This window comes from Macaca mulatta, chromosome 3, assembly GCF_049350105.2.
Source record: "Macaca mulatta isolate MMU2019108-1 chromosome 3, T2T-MMU8v2.0, whole genome shotgun sequence".
NCBI classification, from domain to species: Eukaryota; Metazoa; Chordata; class Mammalia; order Primates; family Cercopithecidae; genus Macaca; species Macaca mulatta.
In genome coordinates, this window is record NC_133408.1 from 8,256,073 (window position 1) to 8,278,741 (window position 22,669).

At 37.2% G+C, this 22,669-nt stretch overlaps 1 protein-coding gene across 2 annotated transcripts in view; it reads left to right on the forward strand.

The window, feature by feature from the left end:
- Window positions 1-22,669, forward strand: part of BRWD1 (bromodomain and WD repeat domain containing 1) — a 132,848-nt gene that overhangs the window by 106,002 nt on the left and 4,177 nt on the right. For both annotated transcript variants that reach the window (XM_015132876.3, XM_077995738.1), the window contains 6 exons: window positions 585-737; window positions 4,752-4,918; window positions 8,235-8,455; window positions 10,345-10,512; window positions 11,059-11,958; window positions 13,319-14,236. In XM_015132876.3, coding sequence (XP_014988362.3) covers window positions 585-737; window positions 4,752-4,918; window positions 8,235-8,455; window positions 10,345-10,512; window positions 11,059-11,958; window positions 13,319-14,236 — 2,527 coding nt within the window. The remainder of the gene's footprint in view (window positions 1-584; window positions 738-4,751; window positions 4,919-8,234; window positions 8,456-10,344; window positions 10,513-11,058; window positions 11,959-13,318; window positions 14,237-22,669) is intronic.

Here is a 22,669-nt window from a genome sequence, read left to right on the forward strand (position 1 = left end):
ACTGGGGTAGAGTTATTAAACTTTAAAGAGAAAGATACCTAGGCTTTATGTTAACTTTTTTGCTCTTATCACTAAGTTAGTGGTAGAAGTAGTGTTTTACATAGTTTTCTTCAATTTATAGACACCCTTGTAACTCATTTAAGAATTTAGACTTAGGAAACCAGTATTACATAACAATGGGATGGATCTACTTAGATTTCTAAGTAGGGCTAGCACTAGGAAAACTATGAATTGGATAAAAGTGTCGTTTGCACTCTTTAAAAAGGGAAATTGAAAAATGACTTTATAAAAACAAGTTGGATTATAACAGCACAGAGTGACTGTAGGACGCTTGGAGTATATACAGTAGGAAATAAAACCATCCCATGTGTCAATAACAATAAATAGACATTAACATTTTGGTATATTTCTTTCTATCTTGTCTTTGTTTTTATACCTCTTTTTAAACATTAGTAATGAATTTTAAGAGTCCTCTAACCTTTTCCTCTCTTCCATCATTTCAAATTTTTTAGAGATCTGATGGCATTTACATTTATAAAAGCAAAAAATGAATCTATGAATTAATCATTGCTTTTAAAACCTAGGACTACAGAGATATTATAGATACCCCAATGGATTTTGGAACAGTAAGGGAAACTCTCGATGCGGGAAATTATGACAGCCCTTTGGAGTTTTGCAAAGACATCCGGTTGATATTTAGCAATGCAAAAGCATATACACCAAACAAAAGATCAAAGGTAATTTTTTAAGTGGTTTATTGAAACAAACTGCCTGATCTGTGTAGATAATTTTCCAATGTAATAGTAATTTTTTCCACTGTAATTTTCACTGTGTAGTAGAGGTTAGAACATTAAAGATAAATGAATAAAGTGAGAGTATTATAAAGAAAAGAGCTTCTGCTACTGCCCAAATATCTTTAGTTTTTGCCTTTCATCAGTTGATGTTTATCATAATCTCCTTAAGTTTTATAAGCAAGTGGGGATTAATGGGAGTAGGTATCAATAGAAAGTGAACAAATTTGATACACAGAGTAAGAGCCTCTGTGTTTTGTATGTTTAGGGATATTAAGTGGATTGGAAACATAGATCAAGACTGTAAGAATATTAAAAGTAAAAAGGAAAATCTGATCGTGAGACTACTGACAGCATAAGAACATTTGGATTTGAAGAAACAACACATGAGCTCTCTGATTAAGACCACAAATAATGTTATAGAGCCAATGGAGGCTCTTTACTTGATGTATTAGAAGCTAATAGTATGACACAGGGTTTTTCTTTTTCTTCTTTTTTTTCTTCTAGCCTACTCAAGTGAAGTGGTGACACTGGGTTTTTGAGAATAAGCTTTATATTGAAAGTCGACTCCCAAGGAGACAGGAGTGAATTTCAAATCTGACTCCTGTGCTGGCTTTAAAGCAGTATTTTTTTTTTAAAGAAAAGGTTCAGGGTATGGATTCTGAGATTAGTAGGTGATTAGTGGAAGGAAAGGAGAGGTCTGGAAAGTCTTTGGGCATGTGTGGTTATTTCTTTATGTTATTTGATGGGTTGCATGTGCAAATTTGGGGGAAGTTAGTGTGAAACATGCTGGAAATTCAGGCTCTGATGTAGGCAGGCTCATTCTGTGCAGACTCCACTTGGCCATGCTGGTTTTAACCAGTTTCAGCCAGTTCTTCTTATCGCGTAAGCAGAGGGAATTTCAGTGTTTTAGTAGGTTGGGGTTTTTTTTTTTTGTCATTTTGTAAACTTAAGAATTTTTGTTAGTTATTGGTTTCTTTAACTCTTTGGGGCACACAGTTTCAGTAGAATGTTTTACTAAAGTTTTGTTAACATGTTACACATTGGGTAACTTTTCAAAACTTGATGAGGCCTATAATCCCAGGACTTTGGGAGGCCAAGGTAGGCAGATCACTTGAGGTCAGGAGTTTGAGACCAGCCTGGTCAACATGGTGAGCCCTCTTCTCTACTGTAGATAAAAAAAATTAGCTGGGTGTGCTGGCACTTGCCTGTAATCCCAACTACAGGCATTAGGCATGAGAACTGCTTGAACTGAGGCATGAGAGCCGCTTGAACCTGGGAGGCATAGGTTGTGGTGAGCCGAGATCATGCCACTGCACTCTAGCCTGGGCAGCAGAGCAAGACTCCATGTAGTTTGTGTGTTGAGTAATTGTAAAAAGTCATATTTAAAGTAAAACACTTGTTTGATCTTACAACATTTTTTGGTGTCTGCAATCAGTGACATTAACTATTTTGCTTTAACTGCATTTCCCTGTCATTACTTAATATTAGACTCCTACTGCATTACTGTCTCTAGTCTCAATTTGAGAACTCTTCGTTGGATTCAGGATTCATACTGCTTGCTGGATCAGTTTAACATTCAAGGCTAACATTTTTCCAAGCTTGGATTTTTGTCAGTCACCATTTGTAAGACTGTATTTTTTCAGAGACAAAATAAATTTCATTCAAGTCTTCCCTGCACCCCTCAAATACATGTTTGAGGATGCACACCATACGATTCACCACTGAAAGCTTTTAGTTCAGTGGTTTTTGATATAGTACATTGTCAGTTGTTCAAAACTATGGTTAACTATATATAACATTTGCCATTTTAGCCATTTTTATGAGTACAATTCAGTGACATCATTTATATTTATAATATTTCTAAAACTTTTTCATCATTCCAGACAGAAGCTCTGTAACCATCAAGCAATAATTTCCCCTTACCCCCAGTCCTTGGAAACTTCTAACTTCTGTGTCTGAATTTGCCTGTCCTAGATAAGTTCATATAAAAATTGAGATCTTCCCATATTTGTCCTTTTGTGTACAACTTATTTATTTCACTAGTGTAATGCCTTAAAGGCTTATGCATGTTGTAGCATGTATCAGAACTTTATTCCATTTTATGGCTGAATAGTATTAAAGTGTGTGGTTATACCATATCTTATTCATTCGTCTATCGATGGCCAGCTGGGCTGTTTCTACTTCTTGACCATTACGAGTAATGCTGCAGCAAATTCTGGAATACACGTATCTTTCGGAAACCTTGCTCAATTCCCTTGGGTATAGACCTAAGAGTAGAATTGCTGGGTCATTGGATAATTCATGTTTACCTTTTCCAGGAACCACTACACTGTTTTCCATGTTGGCTGCACCATTTTATATTCCCACTGGCAATGTATAAAGGCCAGTTTGTTCACATCCTTGCCAACACTTGTTACTTTTGAAGTTTTGTTTTTGTGTGTGTGTGTTTTTTTCTTTCTTTCTTTCTTTTTTTTTTTTTTTTTTTTGAGACCGTCTCACTCTGTTGCCCAGGCTGGAGAGCAGTGGCGAGATCTTGGCTCACTGCAACCGCCACCTCCTGGTTTCAAGCAATTCACCTGCTTTAGCCTCCCGGGTAGCTGGGACTACAGGTGTGTACCACCATGCCCAGCTAATTATTGTATTTTTAGCAGAGATAGGGTTTCACGGTTGTTGGCCAGACTAGTCTTGAACTCTTGACCTCAAGTGATCTGCCTGCCTCGGCCTCCCAAAGTACTGGGATTACAGGTGTGAGCCACTGTGCCTGGCAGAATAAAATTCATATATATGAAATATTGAAAATAACTGTCAAAGATTATTTCAGATTAAGTATAACAAATTTCACATTCATTTGTGAGTGTATATATATATGTATATGAGAAGCATGTAAGAAATTTGTATATCTCACATACTTTTAAAAAAAGTTTTCTAGTGGCCGGGCGCGGTGGCTCAAGCCTGTAATCCCAGCACTTTGGGAGGCCGAGACGGGCGGATCACGAGGTCAGGAGATCGAGACCATCCTGGCTAACACAATGAAACCCCGTCTCCACTAAAAATACAAAAAAATTAGCCGGGCGTGGTGGCGGCGCCTGTAGTCCCAGCTACTCGGGAGGCTGAGGCAGGAGAATGGCGGGAACCCGGGAGGCGGAGCTTGCAGTGAGCCGAGATCGCGCCACTGCACTCCAGCCTGGGCGACAGAGCGAGACTCCACCTCAAAAAAAAAAAAAAAAAAAAAAGTTTTCTAGCATTGGAGTGTCTTCGCCACCACTGCCATGCACAAGACTTATATTTAACTTTTGAGCATCAGACTTTTGCAATTATTTTCAGGAAAGGTTGTGGAGGAGTATAGAGTACTTCTGTACATGCATAGCTGTATCCAAAAGTATTTAAGATTTGATGTTTAATTATAAACATTGTTAAATCTTTCATATGCATTAACGTTCTGTGTTATACTTTCTACTACTGGATGCAAGGTAGTTTTGTTTCATTTTAGAGTTAGGTGGCATTAAAAACAGATTGCAGATAGAGACTGGCATATAAAAGTGCTTTTGTTCCCTTGCCCCAAAGAGACACAGTGCTTCTGTAGCCTAAATAGCAGCCCTAAAACCAATCAACTTCCCATCTAACTTTGGGAGAAGGGTATATTTTTGGGTTTGTACATACAGATGTTAGAATAGTCAAAAACAGTTGAGATTCACTGACATATAGACACAAGTCCTGAATGTAGATGCTTGACTTCAAACTACTTTCTTATCATCTGAGAGGTATGTATTTGATACTTCTTGTTATTTCTAGATGTCACTAAGGGAAGGGAGTTGGAAATAGAAAAAAAAAATGGGTGACAGCCATTACCTGTAAGCAGTGATATAATATATTGCAAGTGATCTCAATGATTACAATGATTTCTCAAATACTTTTAAGGCTATTTTGTAATTCTACTTTGTTTTTATATCCTTGCAGATTTATAGTATGACCTTGAGATTATCTGCCTTATTTGAAGAAAAAATGAAGAAAATCTCTTCAGATTTTAAAATTGGTCAAAAATTCCATGAAAAACTTCGAAGAAGCCAGAGGTTCAAACAACGGCAAAATTGTAAAGGTGACAGTCAGCCTAACAAAAGCATCAGGTAAATTGGTTATGGCAAGCTTGCTTTATTTATTTAATTTTGGAGACAGAGTCTCACTCTGTCACCCAGGCTGGAGTGCAGTGGCATGATCTCGGCTTACTACAACCTCTGCCTCCCAGGTTCAAGTGATTTTCCTGCCTTAGCCTCCCAAGTAGCTGGGACTACAGGCACGCACCACCACACCTGACTAATTTTTTTTATTTTTAGAAGATACGGGGTTTCACCATGTTGGCCAGGCTGGTCTCCAACTCCTGACTGCAGGTGATCCACCCACCTTGGCCACCCAAAGTGTTGGGATTACAGATGTGAGCCACCACACCCGGCCTATTTATTTCTTTTAGTTTTTATTTATTTTTGGAGACAGAGTCTCTCTCTGTTGCCTAGGCTGGAGTGCAGTGGCGCAATCTTGGCTCACTGCAACCTCCGCCTCCCGAGTTCAAGCAGTTCTCCTGCCTCAGCCTCCTGCGTAGCTGGGACTACAGGCGCACGCTGCCGTGCCTGACTAATTTTTTGTATTTTAGTAGAGATGGGGTTTCACCGTGTTGCCCAGGCTGGTCTTGAACTCCTGAGCTCAAGCAATCCGCCTGCCTCGGCCTCCCAAAGTGTTAGGATTGCAGGCATGAACCACTGTGCTTGGCCCTATTTATTTTTTGAGATAGGTTTTAACTATGTTGCCCAGGCTGGAGTCTAGTGATAGGATTATGACCACTGCAGCTGCAACTTTCTGGTCTCAAGCAGTTCTTCTCACTTCAGCCTCCTGAGTAGTTGGGACCACAGGGGTGTGTCACCAAACCTGGCTAATTTTTGAAAATTATTTTTTGTAGAGATGGGGTCTCGCTATGGTGCCCATGCTGGTCTTGAACTCTTGGGATCAAGATCCTTCCACTTCAGCCTCCCAATGTGTTGGGATTACAGGCGTGAGCCACTGCACCCAGCCTGTATGCATTTTTAAAAAAATTTAAGATTGTGTATTTAATCTTTACTGTGCATTCTGAAAAGACTAGTCATGGGTTTTAAAACTTGAAAGCATTTCTGTGAATATAGAGCTGTTGTATTGGTTTATAATTCTATAAATATGTAAAATTATAGATTTTTTCAAATCTTATTAAGGTTTATTTAAAGTATCACTTGTATTTTGCATAAGAATTGGCTTTTTAATGTAGAGCCAGGGTCCCCAACACCCACTCCCTGTGTACACTGGCCCACACAGTAGGATGTGATTGGCTGACAAACAAGCATTACCACCTGAGCTCTGTCTGCTGTCAGATCTGCAGGGGCATTCGATTTTCACAGGAGCAGGAACCGTGTTGTAACTGTGCATGTGAGGGATTCAGGTTGTGTGCTCCTTATGAGGATCTAATGCTTGATGATCTGAGGTGAAACAGTTTCATCTTGAACTCTGCCCACTCACTGGCCCCAGTCCCGGTCTGTGGAGAAACTGTCTTCCACAAAACCAGTCCCTGATGCCAGAAAGGTTGGGGAGTGCTGATGTAGAGAATAATGTGATCTTTATGTATGTCTTTTGAGCATTTGATTGTGTAAGGGAAAATGTACCTTTGATACAGTGTACCTCAGTATTACTGAGGATTATTCGTAAAGAAATATAAAATGAAGGATTTATTAACTTTCTCAGTAATTGTATATTTATTTACATTCTATATTCTTTGACTATGTAGTTAAGATTAATATCACATTTACAGGTACTTTACATTGTTGCAGTATAAAAATTGAGTTGTGCAATGTTTAGTTTGTTTCCATTTATATTTTCAATGTGCAGCATATCCCCTTGATGGGATTTCTTTGTGGTTGCTCTAGGGACGACACTATGCATCTCAATCTATTGCAAACAATCGATTTTATATTAATACTACTTCTATTACATACATATAGGAACTTGGCTGTAGTATAGCTTACTTCCATCTCCCTCCTAGGTAGTGGTAGTATCAGATCACACTTTTTTTTTTTCTTTTTTTCTTTTGAGAGGGAGTTCTGCTCTTGTTGCCCAGGCTGAAGTGAGTGTAGTGGTGCAATCTTGGTTCACTGCAACCTCCACCTCCCGGGTTCAAGCAATTCTCCTGCCTCAGCCTCCAGAGTAGCTGGGATTACAGGCACCTGTCAGCACGCCCAGCTGAGTTTTTGTATTTTCAGTAGAGACAGGGTTTCACCATGTTGGCCAGGCTTGTCTCGAACTCCTAACCTCAGATGACCCACCCGCCTCGGGCTTCCAAAGTGCTGGGATTACATGCGTAAGCCACTGTGCCCGGCCTTATATTTACTTTTGTTCTCTCCCTTGATGATTAATGGCATTTAAAATTTTTGATATTACAGGCTTGAGTTTTATTATACAGACAATTACTTCTTTAAAGAATTGTGATTACCTTTAAGCTTCAATGTCTAGATACCACTTAAAATGCTGTTTTGCTTTTAAGAAGCAGGGTCTTTCTCTGTTGCCCAGGCTGGAGTGCATGGTGTGATCATAGTTCGTCGTAATGTCAAGCTCCTGGGCTAATACAAGTCTCCTGAGTAGCTATGATTGTAGGTGTACACAGCTACGCCCAGCTAATTTTTAAATTTTTTGTAGGCATGGGGTCATGCTATGTTGCCCAGGCTAGTGTTTGAACTCTGGCTTCAATTGATCCACCTGCCTTGGCCTCCTAAAGTGCTGGGATTACAGGCGTTTTCAGCCATTTCTTACTGTTTTAAAGGAAAATAGGATTATCTCAATATTCATTCATCCAGATTTCTCACATGCCTTAAACTTCCACTCTCCTTTCCCGTAATTCCTGGCCTAGGGGCCAACCATGGTGGATGGGTGCAGTTAGATGTAAATAGTCTGGTCTTGGGACAAAAATCATTTTGTTCTGATTCCTTTTTTTAACTTTTCCTGTTTAGGTTGTGTTGATTTCTCCTCTTAACCTTATTCTGTCTTTAGGGACATATAAATAAGAGAGGAGAAAGTTGGGTTCTATCGAGGCTTAAATTGGTAGTATGAATGAATGCCTATATTACATAAATGTTGGTTCCTCTTAGCATTTAATCCAAAGAACGTAAGGTATTCAAATAATTTTCTGTAACTCTTACTTGGAACATTTGTTCATTACTCCAAATTTGAATAACAGTATGTTAAATTTAGAGTTAGGAAATACTACTAATAATCAGTGCCAGAATAAAATGTTAATAGTGAATATTTTAATGTTTTGATCATAAAATTACTCAGTTTAAGAAATATGATATACTTCTATTTAGTCATTCTCTGTGAACCAGTTATCTCTATATTTTGTTAAATACTGTTTCCTTTGTTCATATGTTTGACCAGAAACCTCAAGCAGAAGAGGTTAAAATCTCAGACAAAAATAATTCCTGAGTTGGTAGGTTCTCCTACCCAGTCTACCTCAAGTAGGACAGCTTATCTTGGAACCCACAAGACAAGTGCTGGTATTTCTTCAGCTGTTACTTCTGGTGACTCTTCAGATTCAGCAGAATCATCAGAAAGGAGGAGAAGAAATAGACCTATAACAAATGTTTCTACGTTATCTGGTGAGAAGTGGAATATTTTGTTATTTCATTGGCGAGGACCCAAGTGGCCCTGACACTGAAAGAACTTAATAGTTTAATGGAAGAGATAAACATAATAAACATGGAACAATTCGATTATGTTCCATAAGTACCAGTGCTTTGTAAATGGTACATTTATACTGAATTTTCAATTATGTGATACATCGATTCTTCACACTTGGTGTGCAGCATTTGAAGTTTTTGTATCTTAATTTAAAAATTAAGAAGTACTGATAATCATGTAAGTTCAAAGCTGATGACCTAGTAAATTCTAAACTCTTCATGTTGTTGCCATCCGGTAGTGTAACTGTAGCTGATGCTAACCCTTTGTTAACATTGTACAAATGAGGCTGTGGTGTGTATCTACTTCTGTATTGCTCTGAGTGGTTTTGCCGACTTATGACAGTAGCATACTATTTACTATTATAATTGAATCATTTATGCACGTCTTCTATTACCTAGTATTTCAATAAATAGTAATGACAGCATTGAAAAATATACAGATAAAAGTTTGGAATGGAAGTGGACTGTGATAAAATGTGGAGAAAGACAAGCAAGTTCATGTGTGTCACATTAGAACTGTACATTGTTTGAAGGGATACATTCATAGCATGGAATGTCCAATCAGAGTATGCTGGAGTAATTGAAAATGGCACTAGGGATAAGCGGACACATTACAGCCTAGTAGCAACTATGAGAAAACGCACTGAAGGAAAGAAGGATGCATTTTGTGCATACGAAAAGACTGCGTTTTGGGGAATGTTACAAACAATAGGATCAAACAGGTAGAGTACAGTCACAGTTTAGTGACTTTCAAGCCTTGCAGAAGAGTTTGGATTACTGAATGGGTTCCTTATTGAGTGAGAGAGTCACATTGTTTCAGGAAGATTAAGTTTGGCAGTGATATGCAGGGGGAGGGGAAGAGCCTGGAAACAGGGAGTCAAGGTGATAGATGGTAGAGTTGACAGGAGTAGCTGAGGTGGGCAAACAGCAGAACAAGTTCAAAAGATGAACCACAGTTTGGTGTCTGGTATTTTTGTATCACAGCCAGTTTTCTTTTCTTCTCTCTCACACACTCTCTCTCTCGTGTAGCTTACGGAAATGACCTTACTATGCTATTAGGAAGGGGTAAAAGGATGGTGAGACATGCAAACTATGTCTTCTGAAATGCTGGACTTGAAATGATGGTGTCTTTTTTGTATGAAATGCCTGTCTGATATCACAGAAGGAAGTACATGCGGAGCCAATTAATTTAATTAATTTATTTTTGAGACAGAGTCACTTTCTGTCACCCAGGCTGGAGTGCGGTGGCATGATCTTGACTCACTGCAACCTTCGCCTCCCGGGTTCAAGTGATTCTTCTGCCTCAGCCTCCCAAGTAGCTGGGATTTCAGGCTCCTGCCACCATGCCTGGCTAATTTTGTATTTTTAGTAGAGATGGGGTTTCACTATTTGGCTAGGCTAGTCTCGAACTCCTGGCCTCAAGTGATCCACCCACCTCGGCCTCCCAAAATGCTAGGATTACTGGAGTGAGTCACCGTGCCTGGCCTGCAGCTAATTAAATTTTTAATTGGAAGTCTGTTTATAAAATACATAAAACTATGTTTTGTAAATCTATGCTAGGATTAATCTGTTATTTTTAGAAATAGAAGCAAAAACTTTATTTGGAATGCTGATTATGTACCTTTTAATACTCCAAATTTCATCAGGTTTTTTTTGGGAATGGTTTTTAAAAAAATACATTCTAAGCATTTTAGGAATCTGCTTTTGTAGTAACGTTATGTAATGTTCAGAGTAATGTTATGAACTGCTTGCTTATGTGTGTAAAGACAGCAGAATATATGTAACTATTTACACTTTATTTTTCCTAGAAAGTGAAATGGAAGATTCTTTAGCTACCTCTTTGTCATCGTCAGCTTCCAGTAGTTCTGAGGAAAGCAAAGAGAGTTCAAGAGCTCGTGAATCCTCCTCACGTAGTGGGCTATCTAGAAGCAGCAATCTCAGGGTAACCAGAACTAGAGCTGCTCAAAGAAAAACTGGTAAGAGACTCAGTAATACTTTTGTGGGATGTATATCAAAAGAATCCAAAAGTTATAAATTGAATAGATTCTTGATTTAATGCATCTACATAAGATTAAGTTAATGTCCTTTATGTTCTTTAGATTTAGGAAGGAAATGAATTTTGGCATTAAAAAGTGAAGAAAAGGCTGGGTGTGGTGGCTCAACGCCTGTAATCCCAGCACTTTGGGAGGCCGAGGTGGGCGGATCACCTGAGGTCAGGAGTTTGAGACCAGCCTAGCCTGGCCACCATGGTGAAACCGTGTCTCTAGTAAAAATACAAAAAATTAGCCAGGCATGGTGACTGGTGCCTGTAATCCCAGCTACTCGGGAGGCTGAGGCAGGATTTGCACCCGGGAGGCAGTGAGCCAAAATCACACCATTGCACTCCAGCCTGGGCAACAAGAGCGAAACTTCGTCTCCTCCCTGCCTCCCCCAAAAGTGAAGAAAATCATTAAAATAATAGTCATTTAAAAATGTTGAAATAAGGAAAATCTTTTAAGTCTTATTGTTAACCTTATTTCTAGGTCCTGTTTCATTAGAAAATGGATGTGGCAGAAAAGCCACTCGAAAGAGAGTCTATTTAAGTGATTCTGATAACAATTCATTGGAGACTGGTGAAATTCTAAAAGCCAGAGCTGGAAATAACCGAAAGGTCTTACGGAAGTGTGCTGCTGTAGCTGCCAATAAGATAAAGCTAATGAGTGATGTAGAAGAGAATTCTAGCTCTGAAAGTGTCTGTTCTGGTCGGAAGCTGCCTCACCGCAATGCTTCTGCTGTAGCTAGAAAAAAGCTATTACATAATTCTGAAGATGAACAGAGCTTAAAGTCTGAAATTGAAGAAGAGGAGCTAAAAGATGACAATCAACCATTACCAGTGTTCAATTCTCACACTGTCCAGAGTAATGTTGATGAATCTGAAAACAGAGATTCAGAGTCAGAAAGTGATTTGCGGGTAGCCCGGAAAAATTGGCATGCTAATGGTTACAAGTCCCATACTCCAGCACCTTCAAAAACGAAATTTCTTAAAATAGAGTCTTCTGAGGAAGACTCTAAAAGTCATGATTCAGATCATGCATGTAACAGAACTGCTGGCCCATCAACGTCTGTGCAGAAACTTAAGGCAGAGAGCATCTCAGAGGAAGCAGATTCTGAACCAGGAAGATCTGGTGGTAGGAAATACAATACATTTCACAAAACTGCGAGTTTCTTTAAAAAAGCAAAGATTTTGAGTGATTCGGAAGATTCTGAATCTGAGGAGCAAGATAGAGAAGATGGGAAATGTCATAAAATGGAAATGAACCCAATTTCAGGAAATCTGAACTGTGATCCTATTGCTGTGTCCCAGCGTTCCTCAGATCATGGAACTGAAACTGATTTAGATTCAGATGATGACAAAAAAGAAAAACCAAACAGTTTTATGAAAGGTAATTCAAAACACGTATCTTTGTTCACTGATTTACTCTCACCATCCTTTTACTCTTACACACACCGATTTTTTTCCCCCCCTGAAAAATTTTCCCTTGAAACTTTTTTCCCTTTGCTGTTTCTTTCCCTCCCATGCATTCTGTGTTAGCCTTTTCTGTTCATCCTTTATATTCTTACATGCATGCGTAACTTTTTATTGAGTATAGTTTTATTCACCTAACAGGCAATCTTGGCCTTAAGAACTATGCCTATTAAAGATTTCACTTCTTGTATTGATGATGGGGATACATTATATTAGAGATGAGCTTGACTAAAGCAGAGAGGGGCACATTTATAAGCTGTGGTGTTGACAGCTTAAGCAGTAGACAAAAAGGGTAGGACTATTTAAAAGGGATGTTAGTAATGGCAAATAAGACAGTTACTGAGCTGTTTCTATTAGGAAGTTTTTCTAAATGCTTTCCATTAATAAGCAGTTTAGTCTACATTTCTTTTATGAAGTAGGTATGTACTAGCATTCATTTTACAGGTAGTAACTGGAGCACAAAGTGGTGAAATAACTTGCTAAATTCAGATTGTACTCCTGGTACATGGGGATTGATTAAAAAAAATACTATAGAGCAGAGGACAGCTAAAACTAAGATGAAAAGTATTTGTGTGATTGGAGCTTGCAGAGTTATGGGGAGTTTCAGAGAGGCTAAGTGTTAAGTGATTAGTTTGCATATGCTAGTGCTATGGTAAATAGAGTTTAGTTGTATTCATGTTAATATTATAGTGTCAAGATCATGGGATGTTATTGATGAGAATGTGTTGAATTTGTAAATGGTGCTGAGGATGAAAAAGTTACTGCTTTAAAGTACAGTCATGTGCTGCATAACAGTGGTGGTCTCATAAGATTATAATGAAGGTGAAAAATTTCTGTTGCTTAGTGAAGTCATCATAGCTGTCCTCTAGTCCTAGTGTAGTGCATTACCTTTTCTGTTTGGATACATACACACATACTTTCCATTGTGTAACAACTGCCTGCAGCATTCAGAACAGTAGCATGTCGTAGAAGTTTGTAGCCTAGGAGTAACAGGCTATACCATATAACCTAGGTGTGTAGTAGGCTGTACCATAAGTTTGTGTAAGCACACTCTGATGTTTGCTTAAGACGAAATAGCCTAACGATGCATTTCTCAGAACGTATCCTTGCTGTTGAGCAACATATGACTATACTAAGAAGTGTGTACCATTCCATTCACTGCGATACCCCCTTCAAATTAATATGAATTCTGAATTTGTTTTTAATACTGAACATATAATTCCTTTAGACTTAATTACTTACAAAAGATTAATAGAAATCTACTCTTTAACTTTTAGATTCTACATCACAAGACAGTGGACAAAGCAGAAAACTTTCCAGGAAAAGGGTCTGTTCCAGTGACTCAGACAGTAGTTTACAGGTAGCTAAGAAGTCATCAAAAGCCAGAACAGGTCTCCTAAGGATTACTCGAAGATGTGCAGCTACGGCTGCCAGTAAGATCAAGCTCATGAGTGATGTAGAAGATGTCAGTTTAGAAAATGTGCACACTAGAAGCAAAAATGGAAGGAAAAAACCTGTCCATCTTGCTTGTACTACAGCTAAGAAGAAACTGAGTGATTGTGAAGGAAGTGTACATTGTGAAGTGCCAAGTGAACAGTATGCCTGTGAAGGCAAGCCACCTGATCCTGACTCCGAACTTAGTACAAAAGTGCTTAGTCAGGCTCTAAATGGAGACTCAGACTCTGAAGATACGTTGAATTCAGAACAGAAGCACAGGCATACCAATATTCACAAAATAGATGCACCTTCTAAAAGAAAAAGTTCCTCTGTAGCATCTTCAGGAGAAGATTCAAAAAGTCATATTCCAGGGAGTGAGACTGATAGGACATTTTCTTCAGAGTCAGCTTTGGCACAAAAAGCTACTGCAGAGAATAATTTTGAAGTGGAACTGAATTATGGGCTGCGCAGGTGGAATGGCAGAAGACTCAGGACCTATGGAAAGGCTCCTTTCAGTAAGACAAAAGTGATTCATGATTCACAGGAAGCAGCAGAGAAGGAAGTAAAAAGGAAAAGATCGCATCCTGAATTGGAAAATGTGAAACTCTCTGAAACAACTGGGAATTCAAAGTGTAGACCTGATACTAGTTCCAAATCATCAGATTTGGGATCTGTAACTGAATCAGATATTGACTGTACCGATAATACAAAAACCAAAAGGAGGAAAATGAAAGGAAAAGCAAAAGTAGTTAGAAAAGGTAAAACTTTTACAGCTAACATATCTAAAACTGTGAGACGTCAGAGACAAAGCAAACGCCCTAGGTTAAGTGTGGATGATAATGACTGGGAGGATTTGGACTATGCAAAATCTAAAAGAGTTCTTCGACGTTCAAAAATAAAAACGAGAAATCAGGGTAGAAGGACTGTGAGATACCATGATGGGGATGATGATAGAAGCTTAGAAAATGTGTTAGATTTCAATGGTTGCACCTTATGACCTTGAGGGAAAGCCAGTTCATTTAAGAGGAAATGGACTGGAATTTATGGTGAAAGCTGGCTGTTAAAATTATTTTTTTGTCTTACAATTCAGGGAATATATTTATATTTTTCTATGAAAAGTTATGAATGTGACTAAATCATGACTGTTATTTTTATTTGCACTTGCTGGTCTTTGTAGCAGCATTCAGCACAGGTGCCAAAATATGCTTCATTTTGGGGGCAGATCTATTTTGACAGTATTTGACTACATATAGCAAGAGTTTGAAATATGTTAAACACTAGACATCCTGGTTATCAAAACCAATGAGCATTACTTTCATGGCAGCAAGTGTCATGCAGTTATTTTCTGAATTTGTCAAAGAGGCAGTAGTTTCTAACCCCTGTTCTTAGTAGTTATAACAATTTCACAATATGTTTACAGATTCTTCATAAATACATGCATACTGACACTATAATCATGGGAGGTATAACCATGATTAGTAGGCAAGGTACCTACCACTTTTTTTTCTTTGCCTGGCTACTTGAGTAGAATGCATTATACCAGATCTGGTCATTTTCATTGAAATGGTTTCTAATTTTCTTTCCAAGTGCTGTTGGGTTTTTTTCTTTTTAAGGAAAACGTGATCACTTTTATGTTATAAACTTGAATTTATAAAGTGCTAGTAAATTATTTTAAATGATTTGAGTGCATGTTTTAAACCTCTAAGACCAGAGCATAGTCATAGCATTTTCTTTTAAATTGTGCACTAACAAAATGCTATATAATTTGTCTTCTGTCCAAGATCTCCTGGTTTCCATTGTAAGGGATTTAACCAAAATCTTGCTCTTCCATAATCTTACTCTGTGAAATAGAGGAATTTGTGTGCCTTAGATTTAGAAGTGTGTTCTTTAATAGAGTGTACAGGGCTAAAAGAGTATTTAAGTTAATATGTAGGTTTCCCCCATCTGTACTGCAATTGTAGAGTTGAGTTTTGTTAGAGTACAATTGCAAATCTTATCTATATAGGAAAATAGTTAAATGTCATTCTGCATCTCTTTGTTTTAGTTTACTGCTTCCATGTGCAATCCTAAGCATTCTTTGCTGGGGCAACTAAATATGTCTTTATTAGTGACTTCTAGTCCAAATGTAAGAAATGTTTCGTGGGAAAATAATTTTATAATCCATTTAAAGTGAAACTTTATCACACAAATAGTACACTTATTTTCTAACCAAATACTTGATAGGTTATGCTACTCCAGTGTAGGTGGCCACTCCTAACTTGTTTGTGCCTGAAGATGGACTTGATTCAAATGGTTTACATATTTAGTGGGTAAGGGATATGTTACAGTACCCCACCTGTAAGTTATTTATTAGCCCTAGTTGTGTTTAGTTTCAGACAAAATTAACCCTTTTCTCCTGTGTATCTTTGAAATGGCAGGTAAGGTGAAGCATCAGACTGGTATCAATGTTAGACAGTGTTATTTATTAGCCCTAATTGTGTTTGGTTTCAGACAAAGTTAACCTTTTCTCCTGTGTATCTTTGAAGTGGCAGATAAGATGAAGCATCAGACTGGTATTAATGTTAGAGAATGTTCTGAAGTGTTCCTATTTGTAGTTATCTATTCCACTTAACATAGTAGGAGGTACATTTTCTTTCTACTCTGATGCATGGGGAAGGATGTATTTGGACATTATCAACTGAGATAGGTGGGAAACCTACCTCTCATTTGTGGCTTAGAGAGCTATCACCATTTCAGAACTATGATGCTTTTCTTCTCAGAGCTTGTGTTAAGTATACAGTAAACAGACGGATTCATGGTAGTTGTCCTTGACTAAGACTGAAAGGACTAATGGGATGCCTTTTACTCCCCTAATTTTAAGAGCTGGCGATAGATGTCAAATCCATTAATTTATTTAAACTCTCCTTAACCTTCTCTGTTTTATAACCTTCTCTGTTTTATAATCTGTTCTCAGGTTTATAACTCCATGTTTACCATCATTTGCAAAAAGATACCAAAAAAATCCATAAATATGGAATACATTAATAAGTACATTCATTCTTTTGGTAAAATGATATTTTGACAGTTTAGGCTTCGTTAATAGAACTGTTCTCATTCTTTGGATTGCATTAATTATTGGTCATTGACTGGTCATCCAATTACTATTTTTTCTTTCAGTCCAAAATAGACCCTTGCATACAGAAATGGTATTTTGGTTTTTAATCAGATTTGGTTTCATCAGAAGCAAGAATGAACCTGATGTCTTTAAAAGCATAGCTGACAATGGTAGCTTCTCAAGTTATGAAATAAAACTAAGAGATAATGGAGAAAATAATTTTTATGGGTTTTTTTGGTTATGGTGCTATTCCTAAGGTTAACTTTGAATATGTGACACACACACTCCTAAGTACCTTTAAGGAAAATTAATAAATCATTAATAGTTAAAAATGTTTACATTGAGCACTAGAACATGTTTGGCTTTTTTTCTACGTTATGCAAAATGCCCAGGGATTTAATGCACAGGTGTACTTTATTATTTAGAGTCAGTTTGTAGTATTCTTGAGAAAAAGATAAAAGGGTTATAATTTGACTGTGAACTGATCCAGAAATAAGTGCTGTACTTTTCCACTGCACTTGAAGTTCAGCTAATGGTGTATGTGAAAAAAACAAAAACTACTTTGGTTGTGTATGTCCAAAGTCCTATGGTTTTATTCATTTATGGTTTTAAAGGCTTTGAGGTACTCAGATTTGATTTTTGCTTTCTTGGAAAGACTCACTTTACCAAGCATATAAAGGAAAAATGATTTCAAACATTCACGAGATAGATAAGTGTTAACAAAGCTTTCTTTTTTCGTGTCCTCCTTATTTAAAATGGTATACTTACAATGTGAAGTAACTTAGGAATAAAAGGAAAAGTTTATCCCATATTCAAATAATTCCTAAGATCGGCCTCCCTTTTTGTAAGTGGCAAATATCTGATTAAATCATTTCTCAGTTTATTAATCCTTGGAAAGAATGATATAGCAGTTACTCACAGCTTGTAAATTACAACAGAAAGGTTCCTTTCAAATAGTAGAGTTGCACCTAAAGAGGAAATTGGGTTTATAAGAAAATGAAGGCAAAGAACTTAAGATTTAAGAAAAAGCACTTCAAAACAGAAGGGCAAATGGAAAAGGAGGATATAAAATAAACCAATAAAAATACCATCTGAGGGTGTTACTGTCCAAAAGTAAAGAATAAGATGCATTACTAAGCCCTTTGCACTTGTTATGACCTCATAAGTAAAAATTATTAGAATAATAAGAGGTGCATACTACATTCCCTCTGTCTTCTAGACTTTTTGTTTTTGTAGAAGAATCAGAAAACAATTTACTAACCTCCCTGTTTGATATTAAAAACTAAATAGGAAGAATTTAAATATTTTCTGTCAGTACAAGTTGAACTTGATTGTGCCAACTGAAACCCCAGAGGTTTGTATATCAGTAGAATGCAAGAACATCATTAAAGGTGCTTACAGTCTTTTTTGTTTTCCTTTCCGCTCCATTGTATCAATTTTTTGAGTAACTTTTAAATGGCTAGAAAATGGTCTTTTTGCTTTGCCCTTTTATAGCTGAAATAACCAGCTCCATTCTTTTTCATGAATAGTAAGTTGATATATTTATCAGGTATCTTGCAGTTGTCACCAAATACCGTAGTTTTCCGATGTTGTATGGAAATAATAGTTCAATTATTCTAATGTGATGGAGTGCAACAAGTCATTGTAGAACTTTTCACCTGTTAATGTTGAAGTTATACCTCTGAATTTCTGCCATGGATATCAAGGAAATAATAAAGCAGAAACCCTAAGAAATTTGCAACTTAACAGTTTGAGACTGTCTATTATCCTAGTATTTGGGAAGAGAAGGAATGAATTTGTCAAAACTAGGTGACAAAATAGAGCATTGTGGGAAAAATTGATTCCAACTAGATTAGCAAATGTTAATCCCTAGCTCAAATTGTGAATACTAAGGATTGATAAGTAAACTATGTAATGCTAAGGGCTGTGTTGTCTTTTCTTAGATTTTAAGTTTTAAAGGCTGTTAAATTACAGAGATGTTGCCTAAGGATACATGAGGATTCTCAAAAGTAAGAGATTTTTACCCTTTTCATAATCTGCCTAGCTGGATCCTAATATATTGTTAAATTGGTAGAAAAGTATCAAGATTTTAAATTGATGTCTGCTCAAGAATTGCTTTTCTAGATTTGATGGAGGGAGGGGGAGGGTCACATCATTTGGATTCTACAAATCTGCAGGCTCTATCTTTGGCAACAGGTAAATAACTAGACTATACATCTGTTTCTCAAGTATGGCAAGACCAATAGTTTGAATTTAATTATCAATGCTATGGTATACTTTCTGGTCATATTTTAGTTATGTCAATTTTAAGGTAAGTTTTTTCATTTATTAAAGCCTTTAAATGAGATTTTAGACTGCCAAAGAGAAGAGGCAGTCCAGTTGACCTAATTGAAATGAGATGACCAGTATATAGAGCCTAGATGGACTACAGCAGCTCTACCTCTTTGTTTTATAAGGTAAATCATTTTAAAAATTACCTTTTTTGGGCCGGGCGTGGTGGCTCACACCTGTAATCCCAGCACTTTGGGAGGCCGAGGTGGGCGGATCACGAGGTCAGGAGATTGAGACCATCCTGGCAAATACAGTGAAACCCCGTGTCTATTAAAATACAAAAAAAATTAGCCGGGCATGGTGGCAGGCGCCTGTAGTCCCAGCTACTCGGGAGGCTGAGGCAGAAGAATGGCGTGAACCTGGGAGGCGGAGCTTGCAGCGAGCCAAGGTGGTGCCACTGTACTCCAGCCTGGGCAACAGAGCGAGACTCCATCCTTTTTTGATCAGTGGTTAAAAGTTAAAGGGATCTTTAATTTTTAATATATTCAAGTTAATTTTCTAAGTGTGAAATCAGTCCTTGGACTGCAACTATATATTCACCTACAAAATTCCAATCATAAAATTACAGAAGCCTGTCAAGCAGATCTTTAGTTTTCCACTCCACATAAGATCGTTAATGTTCTAAATTAATCAATTCATTTAGATGAATAGATTTTTTGTCAGTTCCTAAACAGAGTATAATAAAGTTAGCATTTTCATCTTAAGCAAAAGGGTTAAAAAACAAAAAGCACTACTCCAAGCCAAATACATTCTAGCTGGTGAATTGCAGACTTGTCCCAAGTGGTTCCCCAACCTCTTTTCCACTGGTAATTTCTTTTCATGCAGGCAGAACATAGGGTGCGAGGGCTGCGAGTTTTACCTATGAGCTTGGATAGCGGAACTCCAGCGAGTCAGGAGCCCTGCTGGAAAAGGGGTTTGCCACTGGATTGTCTGTGGCCTGGTTTCTTTCTAGTACTACAGTAATAGGGTAGATTGAAAACAAGTATTTACTTCTGATTCTGCCTACATTTACTGTGAAATGCTCTTCAAGTATCACTTCTAAAAAGCAAATTAAGCAGTTAAGTATAAGGTCCCTGAATTCATATTTCAAAATAAGGCTTTTATGAGATTTTTATTAAAAATTGCAATAGCTATCACAATTCTTTTGTAGAGTTTTTCTAGGGGTGAGAGAAAACTATTGTGATGAGCTAGATTAGTTGTAGTTCCAGAATAAAAACAAAAATTCAGGGTTGTGTGGTGCCCATCATTGAGTAAACTGAACCCTAAAAATAAGCTAGTGAACTAGTTTATGGAATTACTTCTGTCGGTCTCTTGACCTGATACTGCCATACTGCAGTGTTACCAGCTCCCCCCAGAAAATGGAACTGTTTAAAAACACAGCAAGTTACAGAAACCATTTTATTCTACAGCCATTGGGATACTTCAGCTTATGGGATGTTTTTGGAAACTTCTGCTTTGGGAGGCATGAAGATCATTGATAAATGTTACTTGCTTTCTGAGTTTTGGGGTCATTTCATTGCTTATCAATGAAGGGCAGACACAGGAGAGAATATCTCAAGTCTTTTCTGATAAAAGGCTTGCCTAAGGGAGCTTATAACTTGCACCTAGGGGGTTTACCCACTATGTAGATTTGCTTTATCCACAACCACAGCAACCGATCATGTCAAGATTCTAGGAGCTTAAGAAAGAGGCTAGTATGTTTTCATTTTGAGTCAGATATTCTTTTCTCATTCTCAAATCTGTTTTAAATGCTCCAATTTAAAAAATGCCAATGAAAATTCTGTAATGCTTTTGTAGTAGTCGTGCAGTTTACTTTCAATTCAGGAAAACAGTTTTGCATGATGAAATATTGTGCAGAATCTGTAAGGTAGCTTAATTTAAAGTCTAATTAGAATATGATTAATCCTTAAAATTTAGGAACTAGAGATTGTGTTGAGTCAGAACTGTTATGTTTGTATCCAGGTTTCTATTTACCACAGACACCATCTTAGAATACACACATATCTGTGAGTTATAATTGAAAGTGGTCATCCAGGTAGATGATCATGGAGTGCTACTACAGATGTAAATTTTTACACTACTGATGTGTTCTTGTCATACCCAAATAGGGAATCACTTCCAGGAAAACAACAGTCCTTAAGCACTCAATGACTTTCTGAACACGTGACTGAAACAAGACCATCTGAGACAGTAGGACTGGTGGGATTCTACTGACTTTTTAGTATCACATGGCACTATCACAAATGTATTGTTAGAGCAGCAGCATCCAGAGTTCTTAAGCTCGTACCCTAACACACAAATCTGACTTCTAACCCTGAAATATCCTATATATATTTCTAAAACTGTAGTTTTCTTGAGAATAAAGCACTTTATAATTTACTCAGTTTTCAGTAATAAAATTAACACTGACTTAAAAGTATGTATTTAAAAAAATTCTCCACACTTTTCTGTCTCCCTCAGATTGTTTTTATCCTTATTCTATGAAATTCCTGTTTTGTTGTCTGAGATTCAGCTTTATCAATTTAGAGTTGCTGTGTACAATGTAATTCATAAATTCTCCCTCCTTTGGGCATAGTTATTAAAGTTCAAATTTCCTTAAAAAGTACTTTAAAAAAACCTGACTTTAGGTTTTTTTTCTGCAGAATCTTAACTTTTCCATTATTCCGGATGACAAATAAACATTTATTAAAATGTCTTACAATTAGTATTTACTAGGTTCCTAAATTGTCAGTATAGGTACTTTGATCACACATCAAAATGGAATTTCTGCAACTTAAAGCATTTTGTTACAAATAAATTTTTAGTTGAAATATAATTTTAGCTACTATTTGGATGAGTAGGTTGTTGAGAATGAACCAGTTATTTTTATTTTTTCAAAATGCAAATGGTGCAGCTAGTTGATAATAGTATATTCTCATCCTACTATAAAGTGCAAATTTCACCTTAATTTTGCATGTTTTGAAATGTTTGTTTACCCTTTGTAGCACATTTATATGATTTTAGCATTTGCTAACATTGATTTAATGTGTTAAAGATTCATTTTGGATATAGGGTTGATTTGTTGGAGATACTAGTTCATAATTTTAAAATTCCCAAGAAAAGTGTCTTTGAAGTGGTAAACACACTACACTTTAAGCCACTTCTCTTCCCACAGAGCCCAACTGAAGGAGGTAAGGGCATGCTGCATGGGAGTAATGCCATGAAGAGCGTCTTACTCTGGTAAAATGCCATTCACAACGCCTGGAGACCAAACACTGAACAAAACATAATGCCCTTAGAAATAGAATTTCACTGGAAAAGCATGTGAATCACATAAGTTGGCAAAAGGAACTGATGTGTATGTGGTGGGGTTGGCTTTGAATAAAGTATATCCTAACCTATTCTGGGGAGAACACTTATCTTAGAGAAGTGTGAAATCAGTTTCATAGACTTATGGAAAAATCTGAAGTGCTTGCATTGTGAGGGCAGAGGCCTGCCTCATTAATCTGGCTGTATGAACATGTCCGTCCACAGAAGCAGTTTTTACCTGTACTCATCTGCCCTTTAGTCAGCTTAGTGACAGAAGGGCAAACATCTTCATAGAAGTTCAGAAGGTTGGCATTGGTAGTTTCGTTGCTACAGAATAATAGTGTTATTACTTGATAGTACCTGACTAAAAGAGCTCTCAATTTCTAGTACTTAGTAGTAAAAAGAATGTGGTGGAGTCCTCCAGAAGTCTAGTGTGGGTGTAGGATATCAACTGTAGTCATTTCAGTCATCTACAGCC